The following is a 12,216-nucleotide window of genomic DNA, read 5'->3' as shown; positions in this document are numbered from 1 at the left end:
AGGGTTGATCCTAAGATAAGAAATCATAGGCCAGTCATCTACCTTGTCCCCAGTTGGCAGGAGAAGAAATAGCAAGTTAAACTGACAAGGAAGAAAATTTAGATTAGAAGTCAGGTGGCGTTATAAGGTGTCAGCCAATGGTTCAGGCTGGCCAGGGAATTCTGGGAGTTGAAGTCCACACAGCTTAAAAGTTGCCAGGTTGAGAAACTCCAGAGGAAACTATTAGAAAACATTAATTTTTCTTCGTCCGATTGCCGGTGGGGAAAATATTGATTGATTTCCAGGCCTTGGTGTTTGTTTCCTGGTCACAGACTGAGCAATCTTTTGCTATCAATCCAGATGAATTCCTGCCCTCCTTTCCTTCCTTCCTTCCTTCCTTCCTTCCTTCCTTCCTTCCTTCCTTCCTTCCTTCCTTCCTTCCTTCCTGCCTGTCTCCTTCCTTTGAGAGGGGAGCAAAGGGGGGGCCATGCTTGGCTCTGCCCCCACCCCATCCAGAAAGAGTCATGGGGAGAAGAGGAGTTGGACTCCAAAAATTGAGGCCCCTTCCCCCAGCAGACAGACCCCTCTCTTTAAATACCTGCAACAGGTACTTAGAATAGGGGGTGTGCTTTGGGGACACCCCCCCCACTGGTTAACACCCCCCCACACACACACACTGACCTCCAGACCGCTCCCTACTTGGAGAAGAAGTATGGGGAAGAGGAGAAATGAGGCCCACTCGTGTTAAGGTTGCTTCCCTAAGCAGCCAGCCCTTCTATCCAAGAGGGGCACATTTTGGGGACACCCCCTCCCCGAGGGGGTTGGCCTGCCCTCCCAAGTGACCTCAGTCCCCCTCGCAACTTTGGAAAGAGGTCTGGGGAAGAGGAAGAAAAGGAGGGCCAAACCCACCCAGGTTCAAGCCCCCTAACCAAGCAGCCATCCCCCTATCCAAATGGGGTGAGTTTTGGGGAACCCCACCAAGTGTCTGCAACAGCCCCCTCTCCCAACGACCCCCATCTCCCTCTCAACTTTGGAAAGAAACGTGGGGAAGAGGAGGGGCCCAAACCCACCCAAATTCAAGCCCCTCCCCAAGCAGCCAGCCCCCTATCCAACTATCCAACAAGCTGGGTGAGTTTTGGGGAACCCCACCAAGTGTCTACAACACTCCCCTCTCCCAACGACCCCCCATCTCCCTCTCAACTTTGGAAAGAAATGTGGGGAAGAGGAGGGGGCCAAACCCACCCAAATTCAAGCCCCCTCCCCAAGCAGCCAGCCCCCTATCCAACAAGCGGGGGTGAGCTTTGGGGAACCCCACCAAGTGTCTACAGCACTCCCAGCGGACACCCCCATCTCCATCTCAACTTTGGAAAGTGATATGGGGAAGAGGAGGACCAACCCCCCCAACACCGAGGTTTAAGCCCCTAACTAAGCAGCCAGCCCCCTATCCAAATGGGGTGAGTTTTGGGGAACCCCACCAAGTGTCTGCAAGCCCCTCCCAGCGACCCCCAATCCCTGTCTCAACTTCGCAAAGAGGTGCGGGGAAGAGGAGGAAGAGGAGGGCCAAACCCAGCCAGATTCAAGCCCCTCCCCAAGCGGCCAGTCCCCTTATCCAAGGGGGTCCCCTCCTCCAGTGACCCCCTCATCTCCCTCTCAACTTTGGAAAGAAATGTGGGGAAGAGGAGGGGCCAAACCCACGAGGGTCCAGTTCCACTCCAAGCAGCCAGGCACCTTATCCAAGGGGGGTGCACTTTGGGAGCCCCTGGATGGTTGGGCCGCCCCTCCCAAGTGACCTCAGTCCCCCTCTCTCAACTTCGCAAAGAGGTGCGGGGAAGAGGAGGAAGAGGAGGGCCAAACCCAGCCGGATTCAAGCCCCCTCCCCAAGCGGGTGAGTTTTGGGGAACCCCACCAAGTGTCTGCAACCCCCTCCCGAGCGACCCCCACCCCCACCCTGTCTCAACTTCGCAAAGAGGTGTGGGGAAGAGGAAGAAGAGGAGGGGGCCAAACCCACCGAGGGTCCAGTTCCACTCCAAGCAACCAGGCGCCTTTATCCAAGCGGGGCGCGCTCGGGGGTCTCCTCTTTGGCGAGTCGAAGCCTCCCACCCACCCACCCCGGACTCTGCCCACCACCCCCGCCCCTACCTTGGAGTACAAGCCCCAGGAGAGCTCCGTCTCGATGACCATCACCACGATGCCAAACATGCCGAAGATGAGCGCGTAATCGCTGAGCCGCTTGCGCTTCTCGAAGAGGGCGCGCCGGTGGCCCAGGCGGTAGCCGATGTTCTGGTTCTTGCGCTTGGGCACCTTGGCGAAGGGCGGCCTGGGGCGCCGCCGGCCGGAGCCGACCCGGTGGAAGAAGAGGAAGGGGGTTGCTGCTGCTGTTTGGCCCCGGGACCCCCGCCCGTGTTGGCTTGCAACAGCCCCGCCGGGGAGTGGTTGTCTTCCCGGGAGATGACGATCTCCGGCGGGGGCGGCCCGGACGCCAAGAGTTGCAAAGGTTGAGCTTCTCCTCCGGGCTCCGGACCCGAAGCGGTGCCGGCAACCGGTCCGCTGGCGTCGAGCAGGTTCCGACGGGAAGCGCTGAGCCGGCTGAGCGGCTTCATGACGCCGCCGCTGTACTTGCACGAGCTCATGGCGATCTCGGTGAAGGGTTGCTGTCCCGGCGGTGCGCCAAGGGGCTGGCGGCTTGGCGGTGCTTGGCCGTCCCTCCTCCTCCTCCTCCGCCGCCGCCGCTGGAGCTGGGCGAGTGGCCCGGAGCCGCCCAACCGGGCTCGCCGCTGACGTTGGGCTGGCTGCCGTGGCGAGAAGCCGGGCGGAGGGCGGCCACCGCCGGGGAGCCCGCAAGGGACCCCCGGAGGCCGGGGGCATCGGTGGCATCGGTGCCAAAGGAGCCGGGGTGGGTGCCAGGCTGGGGGCGCGGCCGGCTCGCCCCCTCCCGGGTCGAGGAAGGGCGCGGGGGCTCCATCCTCCTCCTCCTCTTCTCTTTCTTCTCCTTCTTCTTCTTCTTCCTCCTCCTCCTCTTCCTCTGCCCGGCCCTGGCCCTGGCCCGGCTCAGCGCGCTGCCCGCCCCAGCGCAGGGGCATCCAAGCCGGCGCCCACCCCCACCCGCGCGCCTTGCCCAGCCTGGGGGCTGGGGCGGGTGGCAGCACCGGCAGCGGCGGCGGCTGCAGCCGAGCTGCCAGCGGGCGCGACTGGGAAGCCTGGCACACGAACGCGCCGGCCGGCCAAGCCCCCCTTGCCTTGGGATCGCGCTCATTGGTTGGCCCGGGAGGTGAGGGGGTGACATCACGAGCCCCCTCTCCTCCTCCTCCTTCCCCTCCTCCTTCTAGGGGTGGGTGGGTGGAAGAGGAGCCCCCTCCTCGAAGCCGCCCGCCGGGACTGCGCCTGTGCGCTCTCCGCCGCCAGCGCCACGGGATTCGTGCTCCGCTTTTGCGCGCGCCCCCCCTCCCCGCAAAGGACAACGGGGGTCTGCTTCATTCATTCGGCCGGGGAAAAGGACCCGCCCAGCCCCGCCCGCCTCCGGGAGGCGTGGAAAGGCTGGCCGGCAGGTGGGCGAAACAACAGGTGGTGATGCTGCTTGGAGAAGCCTTTCCCGGTTGGATGGCCGATTCCCGACGTCTATGGAGGAAGAGGAGGGGGAGCGGTCCGTGCACACCCCAAAAAATGCATCCACGTTACATCGGGAAGTCAGCCGCCCTAACATCTGGAAGAGCTCATCTAGCCCATTTGGGGGCTCACCCTCCCCCCTTTTTTAAACCCTTCCCACTCCTCACCAGCAGCTGCGGCCTCCAACTCCCATCAGCCGCCAGCTGGGAGGATGGAATGGTTTCTGGAGTCGGTGCCAACTGTCAAAAATTGATGTATGTATGTATGTATGTATGTAGGTAGGTAGGCAGGCAGGTAGGCAGGCAGTGATGATAGATAGATAGATAGATAGATAGATAGATAGATAGATAGATAGATAGATAGATAGATGGATGGATGGATGGATGGATGGATGGATGGATGGATGGATGGATACACATACATACATACATAGATGAGAATGATAGATGCGTGTATGTGTGTGTGTGTGAGAGAGAGGTAGATGAGAGATGAGAGAATGATAGATGATAGAGAGAGAGAGAGAGAGGGAGGTAGATGAGATAGATGATAGATAGATGATACAGAGAATGATAGATATGTAGGTAGGTAGATAGATGATATAGATGAGAATGATAGATGCGTGTATGTGTGTGAGAAAGGTTGAGAGATGAATGATAGATAGAGGTAGATAGATGATAGATGAATGATAGATATGTAGGTAGGTAGATAGATATAGATAGATATAGGCAGGTGATAGATAGATAGATAGATAGATAGATAGATAGATAGATAGATAGATAGATAGATATGACGGGCAGGAGAAATATCTGCTTCGGTCTGCCTTGGGAACACCTGGCTGGACACCTGTGGCTGTGCAATGGCCTTGCCGTATGCACACCCACTGCCAACCTTGCCCAGGTGTGACCCACACACTCCATCCAGGTGGCAGAAGGGATGAAGCCACGGCCAGCCTAGGTTGCATCCAAGGAAACACCGAAATCGTGTGAAAAAAATCAAATAGCGTGAAAAACGGTCCCACGTCCCTCGTGCCAGTGGCGACTTTCATCACTAAATGAACCGTTGTTAACTCCTGTCTTTATAACTTGGCTGCTTTCCAAGGAATCCTTGTGGAACAGGCCAAAAGAGGTGTGTGTGTGTGGGGGGGTCTAGAAGACAGAAAGACACTGCCCCCTTCCTCTTAATGGCTCACCCCTCATGTGCTGGATAGGACCAGTAACTGGAGGTGGAGTTCTCGCCTCACCATCAGGAGGCTGTGAGTTCGATCCTAGGTAGAAGCTATTAGTTGGGATAGACTCTCTCCTGCTCTAGCAGGGGGTTGGGCTAGATGACCTCCAAGGTCCCTTCCAACTCTTTGTTTATCTGTATATATAAAGCGAAATGCATCATCACAAAATCTCCGGAACCGTAAAGCCTACAAACTTGAAATTTGGCACGTAGGTTCCTCTTGGCTTCTAGGTGCTCAGGAAGAAAGGATTTTTCCAAATGACCATCAAGAGCATTAGTATTTCCTATATTATTATTATTATTAATTATTAATTATTATTATTATTATTATTAATTATTAACACGCTCTGATGCTAAGGAGTTCTACTCCCCCTCCCCACCTGAAAAGAAATCTCTTCCAAATGCAAAACACAAGCAGAGGAGGTTGTTTCAGAGCACCAAGCAGCTTTAGTACAGAACAGTTGAGCTAAGCCACGCCCAGGCTCCTTGCTGTCTCCTTCTTGCTCGCACAGCTAATACTCTTTCAATTTCCAAACAGCCCTCAACTCTTTCACACACTGAGAGGATGCTAGCCGGATGAATACCGATGGATACTGGTAGGCAGAGGCAGAATTTTCTGCCCCCTTATTTTCCCTCCCAGAAAACTAAGCCGCACCACATAGTTTCCTAGCGAAGCACATGGATATCCAGCTAGTTCGATATATAGGAAATAGAAACAAACACATTCATACAACCTGGGAAAATCCTTGCTTTTCCATCCTCCCCCTTTTAGTGGCTGCCCTGCTCGCATCCCTCACCTGGATTGGACCCCAGAAGGGCCAATAAAAAAAAGAGGCAGGGGGCTTTAAACCAATCAATGGGCTTTATTGGAGCGTTGCCACCGCCTCCCTACCCAATAGGCGAAGAGAAAATGCAGTTCTCGTTAATATTAGCAATTCATACGCGATGCCTTAAACGGGGTATACACACAGCAACAGAGGCAGGAAATTGGGGAGGGTCTTGCAAACAGCTGGGAGAGCATTTCCCATTCAGAAGGCGGGAGGAGGGGAGTCCAGGCTGAAAACAGCCCCCTCCCCCAAAATGCAACAGCCTTGCAGAACTCCTCACCTTTTTTTTTTTGCAAATTCGGTTTGCGCACCTTCCCGGGAGCCGATCTGCTTAGTGGCCAACTTATTTTAATCCCCTCCCACCCCCCCCAGCACCGGAGCGGAATGAAGCCAAGGAGGAGGGGGATTAAACTCGGGGAGGGCTGCAAAAAACGCACCTTCCAGGTGCATTTCAGAGGCTGCTTTCAATGCGCTTCGCTCTCATCCCAATGCAATTTTTTTGGGGGAGGGTCTCTCCCTCCCCGTTTTCTGGAAGGAAATCCCCCCGTCCCTCCCCATATGGCAGAAGAACATTTGCTGGAGGAGAAATTGGCATTCTGCCATGGGCCAAGGGGGTGAGGAGGATTTGGGGAGGAACGAAGGAACGAAGCGAAGAGAAAAGGAGGAGGAAAACCAGGCGGAGAGCGTTTTTCGAGAATAAGGCACGACAATGTGGTTTCCCCACCTGTTTGGGGACCCCCAGTGGGTTTTCCTAACCACAAAGGACCATAAATTGGGAATAAATTTATTTTATCTCGAGTGGGAAAAATGGGATTTTCCTCCCCACCGTCCTGGGGGGGTTCCTCCACCAATGGGATTCTTTCTTTTTTCCGCCCACGGATCAAATCAGGAGAAAAAAAAGGGTAGAAATCCCACCTCCAGGAGAACTAAAATCAGGTGTTTTTTGTTGTTTTGGGGGGAGAGAAAAAGCAGGTCTTGCTCTGCCCCCTGGTGGCAGGAAGCGGTACTGTCCCCATCTCAAAGTGGGGGGGGGGGGACAGGGAAGAACAAGGACCCCCGTCATCCCTTCCACCAACAGGGGAGAGGAAGGAGGAATCGAGACCTATAGAAAGGTGGGCATTTAATCTTCCTCCCAGAGTGACCTGCGGGGTGGTAAAAGCAGGAGGCCTTGTTGCGATGGAGGGGGAAAAAAACACATTAAGAAGAAAAACCGGCACTGGATTATGGCACTTTCTGGAACGGAGTCTCCATTCCAGGAAGGAAGCTGTACAGCAAAGTTTAACGGGATCGTTTCTGGCTTGGGGAGGGAGGGGGGGTTGTCTTCTGTTTTGGGAAGGACCTCCTCTTGTGACGCCTTCACCCCTCTTTGGTCCTTCAGCCGAGCCCCCCTTCCCCCTTCGTGCCCTCCCCAACAGAGCTACGGAAGGGGGGAGAGTGAGAAAGAGAGAGAGAGAGAGAGAGAGACCGGGAAACCCAGTTGGTTCCTAAAGTTTGGTCTGGATAAACTGGAGCAATTTCTCCAGCTGGGCATCCAAGGACAGCTGGTCTCCGTCGTTGGTGATCACCCAGTCGTAGGAGATGCCTTGGTCTAATCCGCACTCGGATTCAGCGTCGTCAATTCCTGGGGAGCGGAGAAAAGAGACAGGAGGGGAAAAAAAAAAAGGTTTGAACGTCAGAACTTCGAGTCAAATTGATCCAGTCAAACTGAAAACCCGGTGGCTTTTACAAATGTGCATGCACACACACACACACAGAGGTAACCCATTGGAAGAAGTTGGCCTCCACTGGCCTCCTGAGTTTCTTAAGGGCTAGAAACTTAGGATCCACCAAAATGAAGATTTGGGGACTTGAAGACTCATATAACGCCTTAACGTATTCAATAAATACCCCAGAAACTCATTTATGTACAACTCCCACACTGAGAAATTGTGCACCGAAGACAAATTTCTTGGGTGTCCCTTGGCCGAATATAGCCTTCTATTCTTATTCTAACTATATTCTAATTCTAATTAATTTTAATTCTATTCTATTCTCTCTTCGCTTCTCTCTTCTACTCTATTTTCTCTTCTCTTCCCTATTCTCTATTCTATTCTATTCTCCAATATTATTCTATATTCTATTCTCCAGTATTATTCTATATTCTATTCTATTCTATTCTCCAATATTATTCTATATTCTATTCTATTCTCCAATATTATTCTATATTCTATTCTATTCTATTCTCCAATATTCTATTCTATTCTCCAATATTATTCTATATTCTATTCTATTCTCCAATATTATTCTATATTCTATTCTATTCTCCAATATTATTCTATATTCTATATTCTATTCTATTCTCCAATATTATTCTATATTCTATTCTATTCTCCAATATTATTCAATATTATGTTCTAATTCTATTCTATTCTATTCTCCAATATTCTATTCTATTCTCCAATATTATTCTATTCTATTCTATTCTATTCTATTCTATTCTATTCTATTCTATTCTATTCTATTCTCCAATATTATTCTATATGCTATTCTATGCTATTCTATTCTATATTCTGATTTTCAGATTCTACACTAGCCACACCGGAACAGAGCAGCTTTATCCGTCCTTCCGTGTACACCTGGACACAAATCAGACCACCTCATTTTACCTGTCACGAACACCCAGTTCCGCCTTCTCCGGGTCTCCTCCGTGGCAATCACCCGCACGACTTGAACCAGGTCCCCGTAGACGTCACGGAACCATTCCACGTCCGAGGATCGGCGGGTGTCGCTCACGATCTGCGTTGGCAAGGAGAGAGAAAGGAAGAGAAGCAAAAGCAAAAAATATATAATCTCTTGGGGACTTGAGTTCAAATTCTGGCCATCTGCTCCTCCCTCATTCTTTTAAACTGATCGGCCCCGTTTGCCCAACCCAGGACCAAGATAGTTACGACACTGAAAAAGGATGTTCTCACACTTATGACTGTCGCAACACGCCCACGATCAAAATTCAAGACGCTTGGCTGCTGGCTCGTATTTACGACAGTCGCGGCATTCCTCCCGGTGGGTGTCAAATGATTTCCCCCCCCCTTTTTTTGTGTGACCTTTCTCAATGGCGAAAATGGGCTCACTGAATGACCGGGGGGACTAAGTTGCCGTGAATTCACTTAACGACGGTCGCAGGGAAGGTCGTAGAATGGGGGCTTAAAAATTGCCTTGCTTAGTTGTCAGAGCGTTTGCAGCGTGACTACTCTTTATGAGACAAGCCAGGAGCCAAATACAGCCCACAGAGGCTTAGATATTTAACCGTGGTTTATCTACAAGACATATACAGAAATAAACGTGGTAGCAAAATACTTTACAAGCGATTAAACTTCTTAACACAGAGAACTCTGCAACGAATACGGGACACAAGGAGAAAGGACAGGCCCTCTAATGGCTGCCTTTATATAAACACCTCTTAAAGGGACAGAACCCTGTTCCAACCAAGGCTTCCCAAGGTCGTAATTAAGCACACGCTTAGTCCAAACCACTCTGGTTTATTTCAACGCTAGGAATTATGTTAATCCCAAGATCTTTAACATTAGTTAAAACATTGGGCTCCATTGTGGCTGTAAATTCAAGACCACCTGTATATTCAGCCCGGCCTTACCCAGATGGGTTGCGTCACGCCTTCCACCACAATGCGGCAAAAGAAACCGGGATCGCTCTGCCGTCGTTCTTCCCCCCAACGGATCATGTCTTCGCGGTACAGCTCCTTGTAATCGGTGGCGTCTAAAAGCCGCTGGAAATCCAGGCCGTGTTCCTGCGTGCAAGAAAACCCCAACATTTCCTCTGCAATTCTCCACATTCAACTTCCTAAAATTCCAAAAAAAAAAAAAAAAAAGGTGCTAATTCACCTGCGGAACTCATTGCCACATGAAAAAAAAAATCCTTAAAATTGAGAACAGACAAATGGTTCCATTCCAGGGCGCACAAATGTCCCTTTAATTCTATTATTTTTAAATATATCGAGAACGAGCTGGAAACCTGTGTTTCGCTATGGTCGGGCTTAGGTTTTGGGGAGGAAAATAAGGGGGGGAAAAATTCTGCTTCTGCCTACCAGCCTCCATCGGTATTCATCTGGCTAGCGTCCTACCATTGTGTGAGAAAGTTGAGGGCTGTTTGGAAACTGAAAGAGTATTTGCTGTGTGAGCAAGGAGACAGCAAGGAGCCTGGGCGTGGCTTAGCTCAACTGTTATATATAGAATTTTGCAGATTCTACTTCCCCCCCAAAACCAAGCAACTGTTTTAAACTAAATTACTTCTTTAATCAGTGTTTCCTGCTCAAATAAAATCAGATTCCAGCTCCCCCCAAAAAACCCCAGATAACAAAAAAAAAAAGTTTTAAATTGAATTACCTATGGGTCATGCTCAAATAAATCCAGAATCTACCCCCCCCCAATAGTTTTCTTTTAAAAAGGCACAATAAATCAGATTTAAACCAAATTTACCTTTGCATACTGCTCTTTCAAAGGCCCGGATAAGCGGAGAATGGTGCAAACATCCAGCCCCAACCTGCCAGCAAAAACACACACAAAAAAAGGAGGTCAGAAGTCAACAGGTTCAGTAGAGAGCCTCTCTAGCCAGCAGCAGTCTACCTCACGATGCCCGAAAAAACAGAGGCCGAAGGACCTCCAAACTCTGGGAAGATGCTGGAAGTTGGGAGCCATTCAGTCCAATTTCCCATGGAGATGTGTGTGTTTTCTGCCCTGTTTAGCTAAGAAAGAGCACGGTAGAGCTTCCAGAGGCAAGAGTAGTTTACCACACAAATTTATATCCACCAGGGCCCAATTAAGGTATTGAATTCCCCCCTCCTCCAACCACCAATGAACATATCTATAGATTACAACTAAAGAACAAAACCTGTATTCTATATTAAAATTTAGATCTGCCGGAGTTGAGATTGAATCAAGATCGAATCTAATCTAATCTGGATTTTTAAATTTAATTTAAAGGGGTTGGACAAAGGGGGGTGATGTTGCTCCAGGACAAAGCCCCCCAATTTTTTTCAGGCTCTTTCCCTCCCCACCTTTTTTTTTTTTTGCTTTGCTTTGGGGATTTTTAGAACAGAATAGAACCGAATGACAGAGTTGGAAGGGACCTCGGAGGTCATCCAGTCCAGCCCCCTAATCAGGCAGGAGACCCTGTACCTGTTCAGACAAATAGCTGTCCAGTCACTTCTTTAAAATCTCCCGTGATGGGAGAAGGAAGGAAGGAAGGAAGGAAGGAAGGAAGGAGGGAGGGAGGGAGGGAGGGAGGAGGAAGGAAGGAAGGAAGGAAAAGAAAGAAAGAAGGAAAAGGAGGAAAGGAAGGAAGGAAGGAAGGAAGGAAGGAAGGAAGGAAGGAAGGAAGGAAAGGGAGGAAGGAAGGAAAAGAAGGAAAGGAGGAAGGAGGAAGGAAGGAAGGAAGGAAGGAAGGAAGGAAGGAAGGAAGGAAAGGGAGGAAAGGAAGGGAGGAAGGAAGGAAAGGGAGGAAGGAAGGAAGGAAAGGGAGGAAGGAAAGGAAGGAAAAGAAGGAAAGGAAGGAAGGAAGGAAGGAAAGGAAGGAAGGAAGGAAAAGAAGGAAAGAAGGAAAGGAAGGAAGGAAAGGGACAGAATAACAGTTGGAAGGGATCTCGGAGGTCATCTAATCCAGCCCCCTGCTAAAGCAGGAGACCCTATCCCATTTCAGACAAACGGCTGCCCAATCTTTTCTTAAAAGCCTCCCGTGTTGGACCACCATGCTGCACTGATGCTTTGGGCAGTCGCGTGCCGGGTGCACGTCTGCATGCCTAGCAGACACGCGTGCAAAGTCTGGGGGGAACGCATTTGCAAGGGGGGGGCAATATTAAGGGGAGGGGCGCTGCCAAACCAGGGCCAGCCTTGCAAAGGCACATGGGCTGGGGGCTTTCTAGGCAGCCCACCCACCCTGTCCATCATGCAAAGGGCCCGCCCCTTCCTCCCTAAATGCGATGCTCCCCACCCCCCAGCCATATTTTTTATTTTTTTTATTTTTTTGCACATGCACCTCTTTTTTTTTTAATTTAATTTAATTTTATATAAATCTATATATTTTACCGGCTTTGGATTTCTTCGGCCACGAAATCTTTGCCCGATTTTCGCTTCCCGCTGAAAAGCAGCACCACCTTCGGACACGGCGCCATAGCTGCAACAAGTTTTCCCCCGCACCCCCGCCCCGGCCGGATGGTCTCGCCCGGGCCCCAGCGTTCCATCCGCGTGCTCCCGCCTCCCCTCGCCTCGCCACCAATTGGAAAACGGGCCGGGCTCCGTCGCGCGCAGAGAGGGCGCGACCATTTCGGAGGGGTGGGTGGAAAGGGAAGGAAGAAAGGACCCAACGAATCGAAGCAACCCCAGCAGCGTAGGAAGAGTGAGATTAGCCGGAAGGAGGCGGGGCAGAGCTGGAACTAAAGGGGCGGGGCTTCTTCTTAGCCGCGCCCACGGAGGTTTGGAGACACGCCCACATGCATTGCCCGCTGGAGATAGGCATAACAAGTTTTCTTTCCTTTTTGTTTCTTTCCTTTCTCTTCCTTCCTTCTCTTTCTCCTTCCTTCCTTCCCTGCTCCTTC

The 12,216-nt window shown here is 51.1% G+C and overlaps 2 protein-coding genes across 3 annotated transcripts in view; both read right to left on the bottom strand.

Annotated features, from left to right (window-relative positions):
* KCNN3 (potassium calcium-activated channel subfamily N member 3) overlaps positions 1–2,921 on the bottom strand; it is a 36,083-nt gene extending 33,162 nt beyond the window's left edge. The window contains exon 1 of the mRNA XM_087943791.1: positions 2,119–2,921. Within this exon, the coding sequence (XP_087799917.1) occupies positions 2,119–2,853 (735 nt within the window). The 5' untranslated portion in view covers positions 2,854–2,921. The remainder of the gene's footprint in view (positions 1–2,118) is intronic.
* Positions 2,922–5,649: 2,728 nt separating this feature from the next.
* Positions 5,650–11,826, bottom strand: PMVK (phosphomevalonate kinase). Of its 2 annotated transcripts, none has more exons than XM_087943787.1 (5): positions 11,708–11,826; positions 10,103–10,166; positions 9,262–9,467; positions 8,279–8,408; positions 5,650–7,254 (listed from the first exon to the last, which is right to left on the bottom strand). In XM_087943787.1, exons 3-5 carry the CDS (start codon positions 9,457–9,459, stop codon positions 7,118–7,120), a joined length of 465 nt encoding a protein of 154 aa, XP_087799913.1. In that variant the 5' UTR covers positions 9,460–9,467; positions 10,103–10,166; positions 11,708–11,826; the 3' UTR covers positions 5,650–7,117. The 2 variants fall into 2 exon arrangements, with proteins under 2 accessions (XP_087799913.1, XP_087799912.1); XM_087943786.1 differs by having other exon boundaries at positions 9,262–9,414.
* Between the last annotated feature and the right edge of the window lie 390 nt (positions 11,827–12,216).

This window comes from Notechis scutatus, chromosome 14 (genome assembly GCF_049901735.1).
Source record: "Notechis scutatus isolate UNSWTSFEM ecotype Mainland chromosome 14, rNotScu1.2, whole genome shotgun sequence".
Taxonomy (NCBI): domain Eukaryota; kingdom Metazoa; phylum Chordata; class Lepidosauria; order Squamata; family Elapidae; genus Notechis; species Notechis scutatus.
Note: the sequence above shows the minus strand (reverse complement) of the source record. Positions and strands in the feature narration are given on the sequence as shown.